The 27,092-nt window shown below is 46.8% G+C and overlaps 1 protein-coding gene across 3 annotated transcripts in view; it reads right to left on the bottom strand.

Moving 5' to 3' along the window:
- Positions 1 to 498: 498 nt before the first annotated feature.
- The window catches only part of LOC109747082 (uncharacterized), a 30,166-nt gene continuing 3,572 nt past the window's right edge, over positions 499 to 27,092 (bottom strand). For 2 of the 3 annotated variants that reach the window (XM_020306171.4, XM_020306169.4), the window contains exons 5-13: positions 11,737 to 12,094; positions 11,496 to 11,639; positions 9,750 to 9,902; positions 9,550 to 9,666; positions 6,647 to 6,724; positions 5,982 to 6,131; positions 1,969 to 3,795; positions 1,499 to 1,549; positions 499 to 1,372 (exon numbers count right to left, since the gene is read on the bottom strand). In XM_020306171.4, the coding sequence (XP_020161760.1) occupies positions 1,289 to 1,372; positions 1,499 to 1,549; positions 1,969 to 3,795; positions 5,982 to 6,131; positions 6,647 to 6,724; positions 9,550 to 9,666; positions 9,750 to 9,902; positions 11,496 to 11,639; positions 11,737 to 12,094 (2,962 nt within the window). In that variant the 3' untranslated portion in view covers positions 499 to 1,288. The remainder of the gene's footprint in view (positions 1,373 to 1,498; positions 1,550 to 1,968; positions 3,796 to 5,981; positions 6,132 to 6,646; positions 6,725 to 9,549; positions 9,667 to 9,749; positions 9,903 to 11,495; positions 11,640 to 11,736; positions 12,095 to 27,092) is intronic. The other variant, XM_020306170.4, reaches the window with a different exon arrangement.

Raw genomic sequence — 27,092 nt, forward strand, 5'->3', positions numbered from 1 at the left:
GGGGAGAGATGTTATGACCGGGCAGACTTATGCCCGCAGGAGGCCCACCGGGCAGGTTTAGTTAGGGGCTTAGCCCACAAGTTATCTTATTTTTATTCGCATCGTGGTTATATAAACAAGTTGTAAGACTCTTTTGAGAATTAAGCAATAAGACAAATCCTATTGCCCGGCTCCCAGAGGAGCCGGAACCCTAAACCCTAGCCGCGCCTTGCGCCGCCGCTGCCTCTTCTTCATTGCGCCACGGCGCCCCGCCGCCGGCAGCCGCGATCGCAACTCCTTCAACCCTTCTCCTTCCCGTACAACCTACGCCCTAGACCGGGTAGGATCCTAGCTCCTACCACCATGCTTAAAAATCTTACATAAGATTTTTAATATTACCGAATTTAAATTTACTGTAGGAATGAGGCAGGCACTACCCTGTCTGCATTCAAATTCAAGACAATCAAATCTAATCAAAATAATATGTTGCAACCAATTGCCGCGGTGACACACTGGGTATTGTATAGTACTAGTTTTTAAGGAAGCTCGACCTTTTCCCTGTTAAAAGAAGGAAAAGGTGTTCAGCTAGTAGGTTTTTAGTCTGTCAAGATCGCTGCGGTAGCTGTTAGAACCATCATTTCTATTCACACTTTGGCTAGTAAAAAATACCGCGCCTGCTAATTGTGTAATAGTGACGTGACAGTTGTTTGGCCCCTAGATTGTGTCATCATGACATGGTAACCATCAAGATAAGGGCAGAACTACACATTTTCTAGTCGGCCTTGTACACTTCGCTTTCCTTGCTCTTCTGTGTCGCCAACTCCGATTCTGAAGAGTGATATACCACTATTGCAGCAAGGTAGCATCAGACTGCAAATGATTCACACTTTAGAAATTAGTGAAGAAAGACACAATTCCCCAGCATATCCAAATGCTCTTTCAGCAGAAACGCTCTCTGATATGAACCACGGCGAGCTGTCAATCACAGCTGACATTCCTCATGACTTTATATTTCAGCAGAAGCTAATTTTTCATATCTTTGGCCTTTGTTCTCGAAGAAGGCACAAAATGCTATAGGATAACACCAACATTCAATGTGTTAGAGTGAGCAATCGCAATCACGCGCAAGCTTCTGCACCAGGGGAAAGGAGAAGCTCAGCATCACCACTCAGACACGGAATACTGTTAGGGCATGGAACAGATGAAACGTCCCTTTTCCAAAACGCTTTGATGGATCGAAAGTGTCGAATGGTTAGATCAATCACTTGGAATTTCATAGATCCTTGGCTTGGAACATACATGGATTACTTCAATGACTGGAACGTTGGGACTGTGGAGTTGATGGGTAGGACAACTCAGATTGCTCACCACTCCACAATTTGGAACCATCACTCTGCGGGAGACAAGTAAATTAGGACCGAGGCAAATTTAAGACCCAAGCAAAGACCTGTTGCTTTAAGGACAAAACATGCTTCAAAACTGATTTAAAACATCCAAGTGCGTTGATATTGAATGTCACCTGTGATGCTTCAGATTGTTGACCATGCTCCAGCTGCCTCTTCCTTGCATCCTGCAGAGATACAGAAATGCTCAGAGACGACACACTTGGCAAATGAAACTTAACATGTTTAAATACCAAGTTAGTTGTGCCACACTTTCCTCTAGAAGACAATGGCAAATATTCAATATTGATTCTATTGTGTGATGTCACATATCATGAATTACCAAAAATATATGTCAGGAAATAAGGCGAGCTGGATTTTATGACGTGTTGATGTGAGCTTAACGTACAGCAAGAGTGGACACAGAGCTGAACTTGGTATTCACTAGTACTAAAATATCTTCTGTAACATAAAGGACAGTAGCCTGAAATCCTGAATTAGTCACACTGATTTCAAATAGTGTTGGGAACATAATGCAGAGCAACTCAGGTTAACACACCGACTCCTACCCTTCTTTTATCAGAATCAGGTACAGCAGGATAGCTACCTGGTGATTTAGCTCGCAATTCTGATCCTTGAACACTTGTTGGTTGGCTTGCTGTTGCAGGTACTGCTGCATCTGTTGTTGGGCAAACTGTTGCTGCTGCTGCTGCAGAACTACCATCTGCTTCTGTTGTTCATCATAAAGCTGCTGCTGTTGCTGCTGAAAGAGCTGCTGCTGTTGTTCCATGTCTTGTTTCTGCTGCGGCATCTGCGAGAGATACTGTTGCTGCTGCATTAACTGCTGCTGTTGCTGTTGTTGTTGTTGGTACATTTGCTGTTGCTGCTGTATAAAGTACATCTGCTGCTGCTGCTGGAAATAAAGCAAATGCTGCTGCTGGAACTGCTGGCTTTGATCAATTCCAGATTCTTGTTGCTGATGTTTATTTTGTTCACGTTTAGTATCCCCTGAGTGATACTCACCCTGTGTTTTGTCAGACTGTTGCTGAACTTGTTGTTGTTGTTGTTGTTGTTGTTGTTGTTGCTGTTGTTGCTGCTGGACCTGTTGCTGCCAAAGTACCATTTGTTGGTTTAGTTGTTGTACCTGTTGCGTAAAGCTTTGCTGGAGATGCTCGGTTGGAAGCTGCTGCTGTTGCAAACTCTGTATCTGCTGATTATGCTGAGTCTGCAGGTGATACAGCTGTTGCTGGTAATATTGCCACATCTGGGATGCATACCCTTGCATCATTTCCATGTACTGTTGGTTTTCCTGGTTCGGTTGTGGGACGAGGTGAACTTGAGAATGTGGGGATGTATGAACATTCTGAGAAATTGCATAAGCTGGCCCTTGCTGCTGCATCTGCTGCATGTTTTGTCCAGCTAGAAAAAGGTTAATGGATTGGTACGTTTGAGAATTATCCATGTTGTACTGAAGGGGAGCTTGAGCAGTCACTGCATTGTCGGGAGAAAACTGAGAGCACGTGGTAATTTGTGTTGTTGCCATTTCTGAGCTGGAAGGTTTTGCGCCGACTGACAAATCTTGTGTCTGTGAAGACTGAATATGGTCTTGACTGAGTGCAGAGACTTCCGTACCACATTGAGTTGCTTCTGGATTATCACTAGAGCTCTCTGGCTTTGCATTACTGACAGACACATCATGCTCTGTTTCCAGCTTTACCTGGATTTTCTCAAGTTGCTTATTCTCTAATTCCAAAAATATTGGAGTTGGACCGGACGGACTTCCTTTGAGTAAGCTTGTCCCAGATGATGGTTCAGATCTTGAGCATACTGCTCCTGGATGATGATCAACTGCATATAGCTCAATGGCCTTAATCTTGTCCTGAGCATCAATCTGCTTGGGATCAGCAATTGAATTTGAAGGAGAATCATGATTGCATGATTCAGCTTGAGCGGCTTTCTCACTTCCTGAAGCATGACATATTGTTGTCTGGTCAATTTGCTCGCATACAGTTAAATCACGACTGATATCTTGGTTAGCATGTGAAAACATTTGGCTTTTATTTCCATACTTGTCCAAGCTGTGTTGGCTGTGAGCTGTATCGCCAACCTCCTGTTGCGCATCAACAGTCCCTATGTTCTGCTCATCATCATATCCCTGTCCTTCTCCTGAATTGACAGCATCCATATCCACTTGCGAACCGACTTCTTTATCAACTTGCCAAGAACAAGTTTCACTTTTGGATGACTGTTTTAATGTGATCGTGCCTTCTGGAGAACAGTCATGAACAACCCTCAGAAATTCAGTTATTCTCCTCTTGTTACAGTCAGTAGTACAGTACCGCTGTGACAGGTTCCTTGTGTTGTGAGGAAAAAGTTTGCTGTGTCGAGCCCATGCCTTTCTGAGTTCCTGGACACTCCCATAAAGGTCAACGAACTGCAAGCAGGAAACCAGTTGAGGCCAGCAATATAAAGATGCAGGAGATAGCGGACAAGAAAGAATCTAAGTTTCCTCTGTGTGTGGAAATAAGAACTGTATGCCAGTACTTTTCCTCAGCATGCTAACAAAATAGAACAAATATGAGGCCACTGCTTCAGTTAGTTCAAACCATTACAGCATGACAGCAAAGATTTAACTAAATGTCACACGTGCATGACATAAGAGAATCTGACACAGCTCCCCTGCCATTCATCCTCCATCAAATGACAATGGAGTTTCAATGTAAGTCTTACGCCTCCTAGGCCTGCTATCGACATGAGCATTTTCTCGTCCCTTCTCAGGCCCTCTTTGATTCATAGGATTTTCAAAACGCAGGAATAGGAAAAATAAAGAATTGGAGTGGCATGCCCACTTGAATCCCATAGGATTAGCACAAAGTGTTTGATACCACAGGAAAAACAAAGGAAGTGAAAAAAGAGGTTGGAGTGGATGCTAGATTTCCAATGAAATCTAATACACATGATTCCATAGGAAAAATTCCTATAGGATTCAATCCTATGAATCTAACGACCAATGTAGGAAAAAATCCTAAGGATTCTAACCCTTCGAAAATCCTATGGAATTCCTTTGAATCAAAGGAGCCCTCAGCCACTTCAATGTCTCAATTCTGGATGAATAATTCACCTTCACAATGAAGGCTTGGAGCATACGGCATGCATGGATAGATGATCAGTTGGTGATAAGTAAATAAGAGGTCAGACAAATCATCATAGTGATGAACTAGCTGCAGGTAATCAACAAGTATGTTTGAAATGTTTCAGAGCATTTGTTATGTTTCTTTCTAAAAATTGGCTGCATATATGCATTACCAATAATAAAGTGCATTCCTTTCATGATCTTAAGCAAAGAATGTGTCAGAAAATTTATATCAAACCCCGTTTGACTATTTGTTGTTAATTCACAACGGGAGAACAACCATGCTGAAGATAGCCAGGTTGCCCAGACAGCATACGGGGTAAGACAGTGGATGAATTCAGTGGTTCGATACCCCTATATAGTGTACCAATCTTTGACTAAAGCCTGGAGGCAAATCTAACCTTTGATTGTGGCCAATCTAACAGCCGGCAGTGGATGGATTCAGGGTCTACAATGTTCAGCAGTCATTCGCATCTTTCTGGGACCTTCTGACTGAATAAAAAAGCATAGAGCCACTCAGAGGTCTGGCACCAGGAGCGTCCAAGACAACACCGTGACCCGGAAACGTAAGTCATACACTGTCACGTGGCCCTAATTTGGTATCCTAGCCTTTGCCTGTCTGGAGTAACTATTGCTGAAACAAGCTACACACTGTGATGCTAACGTAAAACTACTCACAGACCAAATACTCTACTCCCTCCGTTCACAAATATAAGATGTTTTGGATATCTCAGTATGGACTACATACGGACTAAAATGAGTGAACAAACACACACAAACGTGTCTATATACATCCGCGATTCAGAAAAAAGTAAGAACATCTTATATTTGTAAACAGAGGGAGTACTTTATACAGTATGAAACTACATCGTAGTAATCTAAGAGTACTCTCAACGCAAGTATTTATAAAGTGCTTGTGTTTTGCTTTTCTGGAGAGAGATTTCTTATAGATTGCTGGGTGACTGCTTCATAACAAGCTTAAAACCATGCCACATCATCTGCCACGGTAGCAAAACAAACCTTGAGACCAAAGTATGGGTTCAGTGCTCTAGCCTTTCGAAGCCTTTCAAAGTTCCACAGTCCAGGTGTTAAAAGCAGATACCATCGAAATTCAGGGATAGTATATATACTGCCAAATGGATATTATGGTCCAGTGCACTACAATGTATACTGTTTTCTACATTCACATTGAGTGATGCCCACCTGTCACTTAAGATGTAGTGAGACGACTCCAACACAATGTTTACTGAATTCACTTATACTTCAGATTACTGAATCCCTTAATATTAAGCGCAGAACAAGAAGAAAGAGATAGAATCTCATTTAGAAATGATTATTCGATCCACTTAGAAAAGTGAATGTAAATGGAGTGTGCACACCAGTGTGCATTAAACTGCAAGCACGCGAACTGCAAAGGATACACATGCAGCCGTACTAAAGAAATGCACAAAAAGATACACAATGCAAACTGCCGGTAACTCTCTGACCTTTAGAAACAACAACGAGATATCTTCACGGTCTTCAGGGCTTAAAGCTGTTGATACGCCAGATCCAGGAATCACGGCATTAGCAATAACAGAATCAAGCAGAGGTATTTCTGTAGATCCTCCGTATGTACTCATGAACTGTATGAATCCCTAGTGGAAGATCACAGAAGGCATTACACAGGTCTCTTTCCAGACAGGAAAGAATAAAAAATGAAACTATGCTCATTAAGAATAAATGGCACTGTCCATGGAATGGGTATGGAGGCTTATCTAATCAAGCCGATGCTATGCATGCTTGTATTTATGCATTGCAATTTGCTTCTGATGCAGGAATGGGATGGGTGGTGGCGAAACTGATGCCACTGTCCTCAAGCTGGCGTTGGTAAGCAACGAACATGATTGGTCAAGACATGGTGACATATTAAGGGATTCAAAGTTTATCCTTCTTACTAGTATTATAGTTTTCAAGGTTGTCTGTTGTAATTGTGGGTGTAATTTATTAGCTGATACCTTAGCTGCTAATGGTGCTTATATGGACCCAGATGCAACTGATGTTTGGCTTTGACTCGGTTCCAAACGTATAAACTAGTATGGTCAGCGGTTTGTCTGTGCCACCAAGTTAATAAAGCCCACCATTTTCTAAAGGAAAAAAAAAAGACATGCACCTTAATCAATGGCTTGCAGGGTGCCTGTTTTATTCCCTTGACAAAGACTTCTTTAGCTTCACCAATGCTATGACTTGCCTGTAGAACATGACATAATCAGCCAAAAATAAAAGCAGAAATGTGCTATGTCTAAGCATAACATATGTCAGTCCAAACTAAAAGCAGAAACATCAACTGGTGAATATACACTCTTCTAGTCAGGAGGGCATAACACATGACTCAATTATTTGCTGCATCTTCCGTGACACTCTAGGCCCAAATATAACTCAAAGCACAGCACTGGCAGGACAGATGGACATCAATAGCACCCCGCTTACACTTCCGTCCGCTACACCCGGACTGTTCGGGCCAGTCACCCCAGACTGCCCGAACGTGCCTGCCTATGCTCACTAAACGGGCCAAAGGCCCATGTATACGTTTCCCCTTACCCCTTCGTGGTTGGACTATAAATACTCCACCCCCACCTCCTCTCTAGGGTTAGTTAAGAATAGAACTCATTGATAAAGCTTAGCTCATCTACCTCCCCTAGTGGGATTCCTCCATTGTGGAGATGGCTCCTCATGGAGAACAAGACCACCTTGCGAGGTAAAGACTGCAAGCGTGCAAGACCTCCTTCCCATGTGGAATTCAAGCCCTCCTCATCTTAGGACTTGGGGAAGAACTTCCCACCTTGTTCTTGCTTTTCCTTGGATCTGTAGAAACCACGTTGACCGTGTGGTGTGGATCCATGATTACAAGTGTGTTATGCCTTCTTCAGTTATCCTCTTTTCCTTGTGTCCTTTATTTTTTGTGTTCTTCACGTTCCTCCTCAAATCCACCTCCAATTCATGAAGATCGGGCGACCCCTAGGGTTCACATTGTATCACCCCAGAGAACCTTGGGTGCTACCAGTTGTGGAGCTATCTTCGTCACGCGCACCGGTGATCCCAAACATAAATCTCTTCGCAGTTGAAGCAAAGGCCTTGACGACATTATTCTGCCAACTCAGCTTGGATGGGGCACCGAACCTGCCGTGGCGGAGTTGGCTCTCGAGTGGTCAACGGCAGAACAGGTGCAAGTGGTGCTGGCAGGGAAGATATTGGAGTTGAGTTAACCGCAGGAGGATCGGAGGGGCCTTGGTGAAGGAGATGGTGGTTTTGAGGTCAGATGGTCGTTGAAGTTCAACGTCAATGCGAAGACCATTGGACAGCCCTGCCGTGTACAGGAACCGTTATTGGGACGTTATTAATGGCTTATTGTTGTGGCACATGCGTGCTAGAAACTTGCTTGTGTAGTCGGTGACCGAGGAAGTGAATGGCAGACACACCAACTCGCACAAGGGATTTGCTCGAAGTGAGGTCCTAAACTGAACGTGGCAAGCCTCCTTCAACTGCTACCATGTCGGTGATGCCGAAATCACACTCAAGCTGTAAGTACCGGAAGTGAGCATCATTGATGAGGTGGTAGGCTGCAGTCCAGACGCTGTCGGCCTCGTCTGTGCTCGCGCCTATTGAGCCAACCAAGAGGATCGACCGAGCCATCATATGTTGGGAAGTCGAGCTTCTGGAAGTGCGGAACGCCGGAACCCGAACCTAAGCCGAGATGGTGGTCAGGCAAGGGCGGAAGGGAAGCGATGGGCAGGGTGGATCCATAGATGGGTTGTGGAGGGTTCCCGGCCATAACAGCGTATGAAATCGGTTGGCAGGTAGAGGTGTGAAGGTGGTAGAGGCGGCGGTGATCTGCGGCTGCTGCTGGTAAAGCTGCTTATGGTAGGGCTGCTACTGGTAGGTGGGGCAGCAAATTGGGGTGGAATTTGAGCTGTAAGGTAGGGGTGCAAAGTGGCCCAGATTGATCTTTAAGGGCAGCTGCGGCGAGCAAGGAGATGGCTGGAGGTGGTAAAAGGGGGATGGAGCACCGTGGTGGTTGGCAGGAGTCGTCACAGGGTTGTGTTACGACAACAGGTAGGCGGTGGAAGGCAGGAAAGGGGGGGGGGGGGGGGGGGAGCAATCTGCCCAACGGACAGAGGTCCGCCGGCGGCAATTCCCCCGCTGGAGAAGGGGGCACCGGAGGCACTGTTGGCGAGGGGAAGCACCAGGGGTGCGTCGTCGCTGGGGAGGAGGGCCTGGGACCCGGAGGTGGTGTCATGGGCGGCCGCTGCAGCCGCGGAATCTGGTATGGCGGAGGGCTGGTAGCCGTTGCTCGAGCGCCATCAAGCGCTGCACCAGCTCGGCAAGGAGCGGCTGGTCCTCCGCTCGTTGGTGTGTGAAGGCCTCCAATTGCCTCGTGATGATCTTCATCTGCTTCACAGCCTCGATCTCGATTTCTTTGCCCGCCATCGTAGATGGTTCTGATACCAAATTGGAAAGATCTACTACTGACATAACCCTAATCCCTAATTACTGAAAAGTAGATAATATTCTTCTCTGCTTTACTGAGAGGGGTCGGCCACTTTATATAGTAGACAAGACTTGACCGACAAGCCGTAAGTTCTATTCAAACTCTAATACGATCTCTAAACTCACTGGACTCTTTCCTAACAAACTTGTTTCATCAACCAGCACTCTAATTAAGGGATAAGACTCTACGTTTGATAGGCTGACCCACATAATTTTTTATGTTTGAACCTAAGCATTAGATGCTAGTATAACTCACACTGCAATCCCAATGTGGGACCATCCTACCCTCACAAACCCATATTTACAATTCTAAGACAGATATTGCTACCCACAATGGTACTGTCTATCCTGATTTAATTTCAGTACGCTGCAATTTGGAAAGCATCACAGATAAAGGAACAACCCAAAATCTGCAATTATTTTCAGATAGCACCTGATGCCTGTAAGATGCCTTAGCAGAAAGTATATTGTATAGTACAAGATGTACATATCATACTTGATGTCGGTGGAAGGTCCCATATTACCTACCGCATATTTGAATTGCGCAAAATTAGTGTACAGGTCCGGTAGTACTTCAGTGTTCTGCTTTTGCATGGCATCCTGAATTGCATTCTCATATATCTCAGTCGCTGCTTTGGTATTTCCCTACGAACAGTTAAACAGTGTAAATGAATAATATTCTCATGAAGAAGCTAACCAGCACCAATGCACAGAAAACTGGTGTATACCATGCGTTTCTCCATGTTGGCCAGTCTATTAATATTCATGCAGAAATCTGAAGTGGAATTACTGCTTCCTTCAACAAAAAGAGCACGAGCACCTGATGCATCACCAATTTGCTCTTTGAACATTGAATAGTACATACTGAAAGACGGGACTCCCTGTTTGAATGAAACAAAGAGTAAAAATACAACAGAATCCAGGCTGGTAGCACGGAGCTGCATGTTCTAAAGTACAAACAAGTAACAAAGTTGATGGACAGGCTGTAAACATTTTTCACTCCATTTTGAGAATGCATGATTACACAGCTTACCATTCTTTAAATACATAAATGGATGCATGCAGAGATTTCACAAGCGGTATTAAAATATATGCCAAGTCACTGAAAATAGAATACAGATGCTCTTCAAGTACTAAAATATGTCATCTGAATCACCATTAAACCTTTATAATAAAATGATAACGGAAGATTAACTCATTAAATGATGGCTAGTGTCATGTGCACAGTGCAAATTGCGGCAGAACAGTGACAGCAGCAGCACATGGCAGTGGACATGCAGCCAGCTAGGGCCCATGGAGTTCACGCATCTAGGTAGCAGCAACTGCAATACTAGGGCTGGCTGGGTAGGCTTAGAATAATTTGTTATCTTGATTAGCAAGATATTATGGCTACAGATAAAATCTTATCTTTGGTAGCTAGGAAGTGATCTCGTCTTCAGATGGAAAAACTAGATTCAGATATGTGCTATCCATATGTAAAGGCGGCTGTATTATAATTTTTTTTCTCGAACAGGCAGGAGAGCTGCATATCTTTGTATTAGAAAAGAAAAGGAAGGGGTAGAGAACCCGAGTACACATGCATACACACTTACTCCCTCCGTTCCTAAATATTTGTCTTTCTAGAGATTTTAACAAGTGACTACATACAAAGCAAAATGAGTGAATCTACACTCTAAAATATGTCTACATACATCCGTATGTTGTAGTCCATTTGAAATGTCTAGAAAGACAAATATTTGGGAACGGAGGGAGTAGTTCTTAGCGTACATGCCCGCCAGTGAAAAACAGAAAGATGGCGAAAACCCAACCTAACCCCTCCAAACAAGAGCTGTCAAGAGTCTTAGCGTACATGCCCGCCAGTGAAAAACAGAAAGATGGCGAAAACCCAACCTAACCCCTCCAAACAAGAGCTGTCAAGAGGGAAAGCCCTCGAGCCCTAACCATACCCCACAACTGAGCCTCCCCAGCAAGCACCAGAATACTTGTCATGCTCGGTGCTACACCATCGAAGGCAACTGTATTATCAATTTATCAGCAAAAAGAAGTAATTAATCCAGTGCACATAAACAGATATGGAAACAGCATAACGGTGACTAGGCAATCAAATAAGTGCTGAAAAGTGAAAAGTACAGATTACAAGGCAAAGAAAATGCCTCTGGAGGGAACAGTGAACTTTGAGATGAAAAATCTACAGCACAATGTATGGCTTTCCTTTCTATGTAGGCTATAGCTGTTCTAAAAACCTCAGGTTCTTATTTTAAAGGGCTATCTCCAACGATTTTAGAAACAGCAGAATAGAGGGAATTATGCATGCGTCTGGGAGATGTAACACAAGTGGTTCCACCGCCTTCGATGTACTTGGCAAAGCAAGTCGATACAGAAGAATGTAAGTTCCTTATACAAGCTGCTACTGCTACTAATAATGATAATAATAATAGATGTAGCAAACAAAATAGTATTCCAATCGATGATACCTTCACAAAACACGACGAGGCTCGACCAAGAGCATAATTTGCAATCTCTCTGCCACCTTTGGCATCAACATACTCAGCATAGCGAATCCAAAACTCAGAATAATTAGCACAGGGGATCAAGCATCTCTCATAAAGTTTTACAGCCTGCAAATGAGAGGCCAAGAGCGAGATATAATCATATGCTAGCACAGACGATGCAGCTAGACTTCTGCACAAAAAACAAGTACAAGAATAAAAATACCCAATCAAAATCGCCATTCTTCTCAACAAAGTCAAGATACAGGTTCCAGTTTTCAAGTTGGTCATCATCAAGTGGCTTGACATGAAAAAAAGGCCTTTTGATGGATGCCTCAAAGCCACAGATTTCTTTGTCAAGTTCACTGGACCTTTGGTAGAAACGCTCCCCAGCAAATAAGTACTGCTTCAGTGCTTCAGGTTTAAGATGCCCGCCTTGGTCAAATAAGCCAGCAACTTTACTCGAGATATACCCTTCCGATTCCTCAGCTTCCATCGCTTCAGAAGTATATAAATTTCCTGATGATATTTCAGCACCGCAAAGTGTAACCTCTTGTTCCAATGATGTTACCAACTTCTTAAAACTGGTAGCAAAAATGAAGACGAAAACAAATGAAATGGCATCAGTGAAGACTTCTACAGATCTATTACTCTACTAATTACAAACCTTTAAAGTTCACACACTAATCGGAGGAATAGAAAAATTATACTCCCTCCGTTCCATAATGCAGTACATACCATTTTTTGAAAAGTCAAACTTTGACCAAGTTCATAGAGAAAAGTATTTATATCTACAATACCAAATATATATAATATGGAAATACATCACATGATGTATCTAATGATACATGCTTTCCTTTATAAACTCGGTCAAAGTTTGTAAAGTTTGACTTCTCAAAAAAAATTATAGGCACTACATTGTGGAACGGAGGGAGTATAAGTCAGATGTCTAGTGGGACCAAACTGTAATGTCCCAGATTAACTCAGGCCCATAGGAGTAGAAAAATATTTGCTGTCGAGTCAGTACAATCGAGGTATAACTGTTAGATGTGTATAGTCCCTTTTCGGTTCATCCCCATTGTATAAGGGGTTTCCTGCACTTTACCACACATGTATATGTAATGGCCTTTGGCCCTTAGTGAATACTAGTTGGTGTTTATCCAACATGGTATCAGATGTTAGGTCCCCCTCTCTCCCGCACGCTGCAACTCCGTGCTAGCTCCTCTCCCGATTCGTCCAATCCGGCCCTTCCCGTCACGGATCCGGCCGCCCCGGCCCAGTCGCCGCCGCCTCTTGCCCTGCCGGCCACCCCTTGTCACGGATCCGGCTGCCCCGTCACGCCCACAGCCAGGCTCGACCCGGCCGCCGCCGCCTCCTGTCGGCCGCCGCCGCCCCTTGATCCACCTGGACTTCCTCGTCACGGATCCGGCTGCCCCGTCCCGCCCACAGCCAGGCTCGGACCGGCTGCCGCTGCCGCCGCCCCTTGCTCCACCTGGACTTCCTCGCCTCGGATCCGGCCGGGGACTGCTCGTCCCGTGCTCGGTCGGCCCTCGCTCGAGCGCTCCTGCTCTCACTCGGCATGGCTGGGACTCGGGCTTGCGCTCTGGCTCTCTGGTTGGGGCTCGGGCTTGCGCTTTGGCTCTCTGGCTGGGGGGGCTGGTTGACCTCGTGTAGTTGACATTGGTAAAAAAAAATAAGCTCGTCATGTTTCGTCACGCTATGTGGTTGTTCCTCGGTGCTCGGTGATCTTTGATGGCACCAACTATGCTGAGTTTGTGGGTTTCATGCGCATCCACATGCGCGGTCTTCTCCTGTGGGGCGTTCTCTCTGGCGAGGTTCCCTGTCCACCTTGCCCTGTTGCTCATGTCCTGTTGCTCATGTGGCTCCTATCCCACCCGTGCCGCTTGTTCTTGCTGCTGATGCTTCTCAGGTTGATCAGGATACAGCCAAGGCCCTTGAAGATGCTGCAGTTGATGCTTCAGCAGGTATCCGCCTACTCAGATGCTCTTTCTGCTTCGGGATGATCTGTCTGCTTACACTCAGTGGTGCAATGATGATGCTCGAGTTGCTGCTGTTCTCACTTCGAGTGTCTTACCTCAGTTTGCATCTGAGTTCATGGGCCTCGGTACTGTTGCTGCGATGTGATCCTATCTTTGTCAGCGATATCAGCCATCTGGTGATGCTCTCTACTTATCTGTGGTGCGTCAGGAGCACGCTCTTCAGCAGGGTGACTCTTCTGTTGATGAGTTCTACTCACAGAGCTCTGCCATCTGGCGTCAGCTTGACTCTCTCAGAACAGTTGTGTGTGGTACTTGCCGTTGTTGCCAGACTGTGCGGTCAGACTTGGAGTTTCATCGCCTCCATGAGTTCTTATCTCGCCTTCGTCCAGAGTTTGAGCCTCGGCGTGCTCACCTGCTTGCTCGTGGTCGTGTTCCTTTTTCGGAGGTGCTTGCAGAGCTTCATGCTGAGGAGACACGCCTTCGTTCTGCTGGTCTGCTTGTGGTTCCCACTGTTCTTGCTGCCCGAGCTCCTGTGTCGTCTGCTCGCCTCACCACTCCACCGCTCCTGCCCACACCTCCAGGGGGGCGGGTTATCCCCCTTCGTCAGGAGAGGGTCGGTCGCGCTCGCACACCTTCTATGGCTACTGCAACAGGCCAGGTCACCCAGAGTCTGATTGTCACAAGAAGCGGAAAGACTTGAAGCGCTCTTCTTCTACTGGGACTCGTGCGTCTTCCTCGACTTCGTCGCTCACTGACCAGGATATTGTGCGGCTCAAGCGCATGTTGGCTTCCTCTAGTTCTCCCTCGACGGGTTCTGTTGCCACTGTGACTGCCACCACCACTCCGCCCCTGTCGGAGCCTACTCAGTCAGGTACATCCTCGTGGGTTCTAGATTCTGGAGCTTCTTTTCATATGTCTTCTGAGTCTTCTGCTTTATCTTCTCTTCGACCTCTTGATTTTCCTCTTAATGTTCTCACTGCCGATGGCACACCTCTTCCTGTTACTAGTCGTGGCATCCTTTCCACTCCGTCTTTCTCGGTTCCTAGTGTTTCTCACGTTCCTCGACTTACCATGAATCTCTTTTCCGCTGCCCAACTTACTAATTCTGGCTGTCGTGTCATTCTTGATGCCGACTCTTGTTCTGTTCAGGATCGTCGCACTCAGGCTCTGGTTGGCGCTGGCCCTCGGCGCCGTGAGTCTGAGGGCCTTTGGGAGGTTGACTGGCTTCGTGTTCCTTCCGCTGCTACCACATATGCCAGCTCACATGCTCTTGCTGCCTCCTCTTCTGCGTCCTTCCAGCAGTGGCATCATCGACTTGGTCACATCTGTGGCTCTCGCTTGTCCTCATTAGTACACCAAGGCGTCTTAGGGTCTGTCTCTGGTGATGTTTCGTTGCATTGTGATGGTTGTAGGCCTGGCAAACAGACTCAGTTACCTTATCCTACCAGTGAGTCTGTATCTCAGCGTCCTTTTGACTTAGTTCATTCTGATGTATGGGGTCCTGCTCCTTTTGACTCGAAAGGGGGTCATCGCTACTATGTTCTGTTTATTGATGATTTCTCTCGCTACACTTGGCTTTATTGTATGAAATCTCGCAGCGAGGTTCTCCCCATATACAAGCGTTTTGTTGCCATGGTTCGCACTCAATTTTCCACGTCTGTCTGTATCTTCCGTGCTGAATCAGCTGGAGAGTATATCTCTCACATGTTGCGTGGTTTTCTTGCGGAGCAGGGTACTCTTACCCAATTCTCTTGCCCTGGTGCCCATGCTCAGAATGGTGTTGCTGAACGCAAACATCGCCATTTGCTTAAGACGGCTCGGGCGATGATGATTGTCGCCTCTCTTCCACCCCATTTTTGGGCTGAGGCCGTTTCCGCATCCACCCATCTCATCAACATTCAGCCATCGGCTGCCTTGAAGGGTGGTATTCCTACGGAGCGTCTCTCTGGTCGCTCTCCTAACTACTCTGCTCTTCGTATGTTTGGATGCGTGTGCTATGTTCTTCTTGCTCCGCGAGAACGAACCAAGTTGACCGCTCAGTCAGTTTAGTGTGTTTTCCTTGGCTACAGTGATGAGCACAAGGGCTATCGCTGTTGGGGTCATGTCGGTCGCCGACTGCGCATTTCGCGTGATGTGACTTTTGATGAGTCTCGTTCTTACTATCCGCGTCCCTCCTCCTCGAGCTTTTCCGTGGAAGATATTTCCTTCCTTCTCCTTCCCGACACATCTCCCTCTGTGCCTCCTGTTCTTCCCTCTCCCCCGATGAGTCTCCCTACACCACCGGTACCACCATCCCCTCCCTCCTCCTATCCCTCGTCATCTCCCTCCCCACCCTCCTCCCCAGTTTTTCACCCTCACTCCCCCCCTTTTCCTCTCCACTACACTCGTCGTCCTCGTGTTGTGGATGATCCTACTGATGGGCCCTCTACTTCTGGTGCACCTCCTCTCACACCTACACCGGTCCATAACCTTCGCGTTAGGCCTTGTCCCCCACCTGATCGCTATTCTCCTGACCGGTATGGTCTTTCTGCCATTGCTGAGCCCACCACCTATCGGGCTGCCATGACTTAGCCTGAATGGCAGCTTGCGATGGCCGAGGAGCTTGCGGCGCTTGAGCGCAATGGCACGTGGGACCTGGTTTCTCCTCCTTCTCGTGTTCGTCCCATCACGTGCAAGTGGGTCTATAAGATTAAGACTCGCTTCGATGGTTCTCTTGAGCGTTACAAAGCTCGTCTTGTGGCTCGTGGCTTTCAGCAGGAACAGGGGCATGATTATGACGAGACTTTCGCTCCTGTGGCCCACATGACCATTGTCCGCACTCTCCTTGTTGTGGCTTCTGTTCGTCATTGGCCTGTGTCTCAGCTTGACGTTTAGAACGCCTTTCTCAATGGTGAGTTGCGTGAGGAGGTTTATATGCAGCCACCACCGGGGTACTATGCTCCTGATGGTATGGTCTGTAGACTTCGCCGCTCCCTCTGGTCTTAAACAGGCCCCTCGCGCCTGGTTCGAGCGCTTCGCCTCTGTGGTGACTGCCGCTGGTTTCTTGCCCAGTGATCATGATCCCGCGTTGTTTGTTCAAACGTCTCCTCGTGGTCGGACTCTTCTCCTTCTCTATGTTGATGACATGATCATCACTCGTGACGACTCTGACTACATTGCCTTTGTTAAGGCCCGCCTTCGCGACCAGTTCCTCATGACTGATCTTGGTCCACTTCGATATTTTCTTGGGATTGAGATCTCATCGACCTCTGATGGCTTCTACATCTCCCAGGAAAAATATATTCAGGATCTTCTTGCTCGTGCTACTCTTGGTGATGAGCGCACTGTTGTGACTCCTATGGAGCTCAACGTTCAGCTTCGTGCCTCTGACGGTGACCCTCTTCCTAATCCCACTCGCTATCGTCACCTCGTTGGCAGCCTTGTCTACCTTGCTGTTACGTGTCCCGATATCTCCTATCATGTTCACATACTGAGTCAGTTTATTTCAGCACCCACCTCTGTCCACTATAGTCATCTTCTCCGTGTTCTCCGATATCTTCGTGGCACGATCTCTCATCGCCTTTTCTTTCCCCGCTCCAGCTCTCTTGAGCTCCAGGCCTACTCTGATGCTACATGGGCTAGTGATCCCTCTGATCGACGCTCGCTGTCTGTTTACTGTGTCTTTCTTGGTGGCTCTCTCATTGCCTGGAAGACAAAGAAACAGACTGCCGTTTCTCGCTCGAGTACAGAGGCTGAGTTGCGAGCCATGGCTATGTTGACGGCTAAGGTGATCTGGTTACGGTGGTTACTTGAGGATTTTGGTGTGTCTGCTACTACCTCGACTCCCTTACTGTCAGACAGCACCGGTGCTATCAGTATTGCGCGTGACCCAGTGAAGCATGAGCTCACCAAGCACATCGGTGTGGATGCCCACTTTGTGCGTGCTACTGTGCAGGATCAGACTCTCGCTCTTCACTATGTGCCCTCTGAGTTACAGTTGGCGGACTTCTTCACGAAGGCACAGACTCGAGCGCAACATGGTTTTCTTCTCTCCAAACTCAGTGTTGTTGGTCCACCATGAGTTTGAGGGGGGGTGTTAGATGTGTATAGTCCCTTTTCGGCCCATTGTATAAGGGGTTTCCTACACTTTACCACACATGATGTAATGGCCTTTGGCCCTCAGTGAATACTAGTTGCTGCTTATCCAACAATAACAGCTCAGATCAATCGTGTACAACACTGTGTTAAAGGAACTACTTCAACATGTTGCGCTAGATGCCACCCATCTTCTTCCTCCACATGCAGGACCTCTGATTTCATCGTTCTCGGGTATCTACTCTCCGGGAAACGTCGTAGAAACCATCCTCCACCAAGTTAGGGCAAGGATGTCGATCTCCTCAGGTAATGCATTGTTTTCTCCTCTCAATTTTGAATCCCTGTTGCGTTAATTCGTAGTTTATAGATAGGATTTGCGATATTCTACAGGATAGATCCTTTTAGGCCACAAAATCTTCATACTTTGCAATGAGAGATGATTTGGGTGCTCCAGGATAGCCAGGGCCAACTCCCTCTGTCCGGATTCGTCAAGGAAAAGGCAGCCGTTCTAGCTACCCCAGAGCTCCGGGCATGGGAAATCGGAATTCCAAGGCACCAGGATCTCTGGATTTATACCGGATCTCCTAGGTGTCCTGAGAACACCTCCATTTATTTTAAGCAGCCTCTTTTGGCTTCCTCTGAGGGCCCAGAGAGCACCCCCCCTCCATTTATCATATACTATCGTATCCCATGCTTTTCACTCAGATGGCCAACGTTGGGGATGCTAGGGCAAAGAATCACAAGGCCAGCAGTGAGCAGTTCTTTGTGAGGAAGACTCATGGTTCGTTGGAGGAAGGACATGGGTCTGCGAGTACTCGTGCTCCTAGGACAAAGTGGGTTGCCGGTCATCGCACTCCAATCTATGTTGAGCCAAATGATGATGAGGATGAGATAGAGGAAGATGAGGTTGTAAACTATGCCCCTACTGAGGTTTGCATCTTATGATCATTCAAACGCAAGATTTATCAAAGTGCACGGAGCTCAATTTATAACTCTTAGAACCATTATTGATCAATATCATAATATTGTGGTTAAATTAAACTAAGCATATTGTACATCTTGCCCCTAACGAGGCTTTTGGTGTTAATGGCATTATGTTTAGAAGACTAACTAGGTTTCGAGTGGTTACACGGGACCTTTCAAAATGAAAGATAAAGTTGGCCAGCAACCCCATAAGCAAAAAGGATAAAAGAAGACGGCACATCAATTTTCTACCGCCGATTTCTTGTTTTTGAATCGTATGTATGCCGTACTATAAAGAGAGGATATGACATGGATCTAGGTGTGGGAATCGACAAACCAAAAGCAAGCCAAAAACAGCCACATCCTATGAAAGAGAGAGCCCAAAATGTTGAGTGTTTCCCCTCAGGTGAGCCTCGGACCATCCGGGTGGTCTGTAAGCCAAACACATAAAACTTATGTTGAGGCTTTGGAACCTCCAAGGTCTCCGGGAGCCTCCACGTTCTTCAACCCTCAGAGTGGTCCCCAGCTGCCTCCGACCGAATATAGATGAGTTCTGTTTTCGCTCGGATGCACCTCGAAGGTCCCCCGAACCCTCCGAGCTTACCAGACTAGCAGCATAACCGGCAAAATTAGGGATAGCCTATAAAAGGCATCTTCTTCCCCACGAAGAGGGTGACAACTTTCACTCACTCTCCACTATTGTTAAACGCCTCAAAAGCTCGAGGTCTCCCTCCCTAGCCCTTCATTGCACCTACACTTTCAGGGAGAGCAAGAGGACATCCCGATCTTCAACTCCAGCAAAGCAAAACTCGAGTTTGTTGACTCCTCACGAGATCCTTCATGAATCCTGTTACTTTTGGGTTTGTGGGGAATCCTAGACGGTTGGTGTTTCTTGGGAACTTCCAAGTTGTGTGGTTGTGCCCCAAGCTCGTATGGGAGGGTTTGGAGCTCGCCCCAAGAGCTACCCCTAGTGAGAGGGTACTTGGGCATTTGTTGACCAAGGTACTAGGAAGCTTGGGTGAGACATTCATTGTTGTGGGAGCATTTGTTGCCTCCAACCTCTCTAATTGAGATTAGCACTCTCTCAAGGGTGTGAACTACGGATTACATCTTCGTATCCATCACTTCCGATTGTAGAACAGAGATCGCAAACTACCTTGTATGGAATCGAAGTACACCGGATGCAGCATATGTTCTTGCTGAGACAAATATTGTGCCCATACGGGATACATTTCCAGTTATCTGCGTACATTTATTTTCCCCATGCTATGACACTAAGGTCGTTGGTTGGCATCATTGGTAGATGAATGCATTGGAGTTGGAAAAGGTCATTAACATGAGGAGTAAATCTGAACGGTTAGGGCCTGGTCCCACTAGATAGATCGCCAGATTATTTTTCTCCTGTTAGCATGGGAATTCATCACAGTCTAGATCGATAGATTCTTCAAAATTAAACAAATTGGTAATTATGAAAGGTATTATTGAACTTTCAAACTTCAGTAGCAGTAAACAGATAATATTGCAACATATGTAATCCTGTGCAGATGCAGTTGACGTATAAATTAGGAGATTTTGTTGCATGGGTAGTTCTAGCACCCACGCCTTTTAGTAGTCCACAACAATTTCTGATCTGCAACTAAGGTTCTGTCTCAATCTCTAGGGTGGATCCACAACATTGAGTTTGTAGAGATAAAGTCCATGTTGCGCTCTAGTCTAGGCCTTCGTAAAGAAATCCGCCAACTGCAATTCGTAAGGCACATACTGAATAGCAATAACATGATCATGCACACCAGCGCGCACAAAAGAAGCATCAACACCTATATGCTTAGTTTGAAGTAACCACCGTAACCAAGTCACCTCTGAAGCACATGTACTGTCGGACAAGAGTGTAGTAAGTGTAGTAACAAACACACTAAACTCCTGAAGTAACCACCGTAACCAAGTCACCTCTGCCGCCACAAGAGCCATAGCTCACAACTCAGCCTCTGCACTCGGACGGGACACTTCAGTCCGTTTCTTCATCTTCCTGGCAACATGGGAACCACCAAGAAGAACACGGTAAGCAGAAAGTGAACGGCGATCCAAAGGATCACTAGCCCACATGGCATCCAGATAGGCCTGAAGCTGTAACGAACTGGAGCGAGGAAAGAAAAGACGGTGAGAGATCGCGCCACGAAGATATCTAGAATACAAAGAATGTGACTATAGTGGACCGAAGTAGGAGTGAAAACAAACTGACTCAAGATATGGACATGATAGGATATATCCGGATGAGTGACAGCTAGATAGATAAGGTTCCCAGCAAGATGACGATAACGCATAGGATCAAACAAGGGATCACCATCAAAAGCACGGAGGTGAACATTGAGCTCCATGGGAGTCTCAACAGTGCGCTCATCAGTAAGAGTATACAAGCAAGAAGATCATGAATATACTTCTCATGGGAAGTAAAGAAGCCATCAAAGGTAGAGGAAACCTCAATCCCAAGAAAGTAACGAAGAGGGACAAGATCACACATAAGAATCTGCTCACTAAGACGTGCCTTAACAAAGGCTACTCAGGGTCGTCGCCAGTGATGATCGTGTCATCAACATATAGAAGCAGAAGAGTCCAACCACGAGGAGAAAGGTGGACAAACAGCGCAGGATCATGAGTGCTCGCCAAAAAACCAGCAGACAGTCACCACAAAGGTGTAACGCTCAAACCATGTATGAGGGGCTTGCTTAAGGCCATAGAAAGAGCGACAAAGATGGCATACCATGCCATCAGGAACAGAATACCCGAGTGATGGTTGCATGTAAACCTCCTCATGCAACTCACCATTAAGAAAAGCATTCTTAACATCAAGATGAGAGACAGACCAATGGCGGAAAGAGGCCACAGCAAGAAGTGTGCGAACAGTGGTCATATGGGTCATAGAAGCAAAAGTCTCATAGTAATCACGACCATGCTCCTACTGAGAGTCACGAGCCACAACACGAACTTTGTAGCGCTCAAGAGAACCATCGGAGCGAGTCGGGGAGGAAGAGAAACAAGATCCCACATGCTGGTGCGTTCAAGGGCAGCAATCTCCTCCGCCATGGCAAGCTCACCTTCAGGATGAACAACAGCATCACGGTAAGAAGTCGGCTCAAGAACAACAATGCCAACGCTAGAAAAATCATAGTGGTCAATAGGCGAAAGCGGGCGAGCACGTAAGCAATAAGTAGGTTGAGACGAGGAAGATGGCACATCAGTAGACGCATCCACAACACATGGACAACGAGTATAATACTGACGAAAAGATGAAAGAATACAAGGAGGAATCACCGGGATAGGCTCTAGTGATGGAGATAGGGAAGCCACTGGGGATTAAGGTGCAAAACCTTATGACAAGTGAGGTGAGGAAACCATAGGAGATGACGGCATCGGATCTGCAACAGTCGGAGGAGCAAGAGCGGTTGGACGGATGGAGAAGGGTGCAACATGAGTGATAGGATTGTCGAGAAAAGTGAGGAAAGAGATATCTTCCACTGAAAAGATCGAGGAAGATGAATGCGGGTAGAAGGGACGGGAATCATCAACTCACATCCCAAGAAATACGGATCCGACAAACAATCCCAACAATGATAGCCCTTATGCTCCAGGGGCTGGAGGCCTTGCACCAAGGGGAGCATCAGTGTGACGATCCTGAACAAAACAGGAGCCAAAGTCAAGAATGACCCTACAAACAGAGTCAACAATCTAACCACCAAAAATGAGTTGCATGGTAAGTCGAGGAACATGAGCAACATCACGAACATGAAAAGACAAAGTGATAAGAATGCCTCGGCCATTAACCGGAAGGGAGGTACCATCAGCAGTAAGAACATGAACAGGAGAATCGAGAGGTCGAATAGAGGACAGAGTAGATGATTCATGAGTCATATGAAAAGATGCTCCATTATCAAGAATCCATGGAGATATACCTGCCTATGTAGAAGGTGGTCTCACAATGCCAGAAGAGTCAGTAGCAGAACCAGCAGAACATGTCGATGGAGAACCGGAAGATGCAGATAGCAGGCATCGAAGTCTCGCGTAATCTCCTACTCAGTCAGGGGCTCAACTACTCAACTGAAGAGGTCGAAGTAGATGCACCCGGCAATGGAGAGCCGGAGGCAATCAGCAGGCCGCAAAGTCGCACAATCTCATGCTCAGTGAAGGACACGGCTGAAATAGTCAACGTAGCAGCACCAACAGAGGAGCAGCCGCCGCCACCCGTGGAAGCCGCTAGATGAGGATGTGTAGCATGACCAGTATCGTTTGCAGAAGCCGGCTAAAAAGACGATGTCACATCCAAACAAGCACCAGGCGCCAAGGGAAGGCGGGTGCGAGGTGTAGTCGATGGAGCGATATACACCAACATTGTCGGTGAAAGTTGAGAGGAGTCAGCGTAGAGCGGCAATCACCATGTGCGATCGTGCGAGGAGTGGCAATCACCAAAACCTATGGAGGGCGGCGGAGGGGATGACGTCACATGTGGATGAGCATCAAGCACCGAGAAAGGCGCGTGTGCGAGATGGCATCAAGAACACCATCAAGAGTCCGCGGACAGCGAGGTAGATGCATACTCGACGAAAACATTGTGCCTGTTTTTCAATACTATTTTTACTCCCGTTCCTCTGGATCGAAGAACGGTGATGCGTCGGGAGATGCAGTCAGCCACAGGAAGGAAATCAAAGGCCCAATGGGCAGCAGGCAGCGGAAGGGCCTTTCGGCAGCCACGGTGGAGGACGGAGCCAGAGGGCAAGCGGACGTGAAGATCGCAACAGGGAGCAGCTGCCAGAATCTATCCACCTACCTGCTTAGTACAATTAGTATACATGAGCAGCATCAAGAATCGATCAACCAGCTTGCCTGCTTAGTACAAGTAGTATATGCGCGTGTCTCTGTGAGTGACATGCCAGAAGGAAAAGACCTGAGGTTGACCGTGACGTTGAGCGGGCGGGCCCAATCCATCCGCGAGTAGGCGTAGCTATGCGCGGGAATCGGCATTGACCCAGAAGAACAATCAACCACAACACGTCGTGGAAGGGGGGGGCAGCAACTACCAGCCAGAGGAGAAGGAAGGTGGCGGCGTGGGATTGGATCGGTATGAATTGCGCATGCGAAAAAAATTACCTAGACTCTACATGGAACACAATATAACTCTTAACATTCAACAGGTAGCTTTTGAAATTGAACTAGCCTAATTGATCCCTTGACCATCCTTGCCAATGCTATCTAACCTTATTGGACAATGTAAGCTAATGTTATCTATTATATCTAAAGCTAGCCCCAGTACTAGGAGTTCTCTCCCTTCTCCTTGAGCCACATCATCAAAATTAATTTAGTTGTTGGATATACTAGATCCGTCTACAATAGCCATCCAATCTACACGTTGAGGGCAGCTCCACCAAGCACATGCAGTAACTGATGCATGCACGCAGTAACTCACACCTAAAGTGTGTTTTAATCCAAAGAGATAATAGACACATGCATGCAGCTCACACTCCCGTGCTCCATCGAAGAAAGCCAACACATGTGCACATTTTGCTTAGATATGAAACCAAATTAGCTTGCTACAAGATGAACCATAAAGACACTGGCTAGGTTGATTAGTTCACACAGTTTTTGTTTCATACAAATTTTTGCAGCAACGCGCCGTGCATTCGTCTATTTGTCTTCAAAAATATAAATTGAATTAGCCTAATTGGGGCGTAAGCTAGAACGAAGTGGTGGAAGCTCAAGGGGGAGATAGCTCAGGCATTCAAGAAGAGGGTCATTAAGGAGGGCCCTTGGGAGGAAGGAGGGGATGCGGACAATGTGTGGATGAAGATGGCGAGTTTCATTCGTAAGGTGGCCTCGGAGGAGTTTGGAGTGTTCAGGGGAAGGAGAAGCGAAGATAAGGATACCTAGTGGTGGAATGATGATGTCCAGAAGGCGATTAAAGAGAGGAAAGATTGTTTAACCCTCTCAACGACGCGCCACATCGGAACCCGGGTGTGGTGTCAAATGGGCAAGGGCCGGGCCGTCACCCCCCTGGTGGCGCGCCGTATCTTGATCCGGATACAGTGGCAAGTGAGCGAGGATCGGGTCATCGCATCCTTAGTGGCGCGCTACATCGGTGCCCGGATGTAGTGGAAAATGAGCAAGGGTCTTCGCATTTGACTCGACGAGTGCGAAGGGTAAGGAAGCTAGCCAAGCCTAGGAGGATTCGCTTAGGTAGCTGGAACGTAGAGTCTCTGACAGGAAAGCTTCGGGTGCTAGTTGATGCAGCGGTGAGGAGAGGTGTTGATATCCTTTGCGTCCAAGAAACCAAATGGAGGGGACAGAAGGCGAAGGAGGTGGAGGATACCAGCTTCAAGCTGTGGTACACGGGGACGGCTGCAAACAGAAATGGCGTAGGCATCTTGATCAACAAGAGCCTCAAGTATGGAGTGGTAAACGTCCAGAGACGTGGAGACCGGATTATCCTTGTCAAGCTGGTAGTTGGAGACTTAGTTCTCAATGTTATCAGCGCGTATGCCCCGTGAGTAGGCCACAATGAGAACACCAAGAAGTAGTTCTGGGAACGCCTGGAAGACATGGTTAGGAGTGTACTGATTGGCGAGAAGCTCTTCATAGGAGGAGACCTCAATGGCCACGTGGGTACATCTAACACAGGTTTTGAAGGGGTGCATGGGGGCTTTGGCTATGGCATCAGGAATCAAGAAGGAGAAGATGTCTTAGGCTTTGCTCTAGCCTACGACATGATTGTAGCTAACACCCTCTTTAGAAAGAGAGAATCACATCTGGTGACGTTTAGTAGTGGCCAACACTCTAGCCAGATTGATTTCATCCTCTCAAGAAGAGAAGATAGGCGTGCGTGCCTAGACTGTAAGGTGATACCTGGAGAGAGTGTTGTACCTCAGCATAAGCTGGTGGTAGCCGACTTCCGCTTTCGGATTCGTGTCCAGCGGGATAAGCATGCCGAAGTCGGTAGAACGAAGTGGTGGAAGCTTAAGGGGGAGATAGCTCAAGCGTTCAAGGAGAGGGTCATTAAGGAGGGCCATTGGGAGGAAGGAGGGGATGCGGACAATGTGTGGATGAAGATGGCGACTTTCATTCGTAAGGTGGCCTCAAAGGAGTTTGGAGTGTCCAGTGGAAGGAGAAGCGAAGATAAGGATACCTGGTGGTGGAATGATGATGTCCAGAAGGCGATTAAAGAGAAGAAAGATTGTTTCAAACGCCTATATCTGGATAGGAGTGCAGACAACATAGAGAAGTACAAGATGGCGAAGAAGTCCGCAAAGCGAGCTGTTAGTGAAGCAAGGGGTCGGGCGTATGAGGACCTCTACCAACGGTTAGGCACGAAAGAAGGCGAAAGGGACATCTATAAGATGGCCAAGATCCGAGAGAGGAAGACGAGGGATATTGGCCAAGTCAAATGCATCAAGGACGGAGCAGACCAACTCTTGGTGAAGGACAAGGCGATTAAGTATAGATGGCGGGAGTACTTCGACAAGCTGTTCAATGGGGAGAACGAGAGTTCTACCATTGAACTGGACGACTCCTTTGATGAGACCAACATGCGTTTTGTGCGGCGAATCCAGGAGTCTGAGATCAAGGAGGCTTTAAAAAGGATGAAAGAAGGCAAGGCGATGGGCCCTGATTGTATCCCCATTGAGTTGTGGAAAGGCCTCGGGGACATAGCGATAGTATGGCTAACCAAGCTTTTCAACCTCATTTTTCGGGCAAACAAGATGCCGGAAGAATGGAGACGGAGTATATTAGTACCAATCTTCAAGAACAAGGGGGATGTTCAGAGTTGTACTAATTACCGCGGAATTAAGCTGATGAGCCATACAATGAAGCTATGGGAGAGAGTCATTGAGCACCGCTTAAGAAGAATGACAAGTGTTACCAAAATTCAGTTTGGTTTCATGCCTGGGAGGTCGACCATGGAAGCCATTTTCTTGGTTCGACAACTTATGGAGAGATATAAGGAGCAAAAAAAGGACTTGCATATGGTGTTCATTGACTTGGAGAAGGCCTATGATAAGATACCGCGGAATGTCATGTGTTGGGCCTTGGAGAAACACAAAGTCCCAGCAAAGTACATTACCCTCATCAAGGGCATGTACGATAATGTTGTGACAAGTGTTCGAACAAGTGATGTCGACACTGATGACTTCCCAATTAGATAGGACTGCATCAAGGGTCAGCTTTGAGCCCTTACCTTTTTGCCTTGGTGTTGGATGAGGTCACAAGGGATATACAAGGAGATATCCCATGGTGTATGCTCTTTGCGGATGATGTGGTGCTAGTTGACTATAGCCAGACAGGGGTAAATAGGAAGTTAGAGTTATGGAGACAAACCTTGGAATCGAAAGGGTTTAGGCTTAGTAGAACTAAAACCGAGTACCTGATGTGCGGTTTCAATAATACTAGGTGTGAGGAGGAGGAGGTTAGCCTTGATGGGCAGGTGGTGCCTCAGAAGGACACCTTTCGATATTTGGGGTCAATGCTGCAGGAGGATGGGGGTATTGATGAAGATGTGAACCAT

The sequence above is a fragment of the Aegilops tauschii genome, chromosome 2 (assembly GCF_002575655.3).
Source record: "Aegilops tauschii subsp. strangulata cultivar AL8/78 chromosome 2, Aet v6.0, whole genome shotgun sequence".
Lineage (NCBI taxonomy): Eukaryota > Viridiplantae > Streptophyta > Magnoliopsida > Poales > Poaceae > Aegilops > Aegilops tauschii.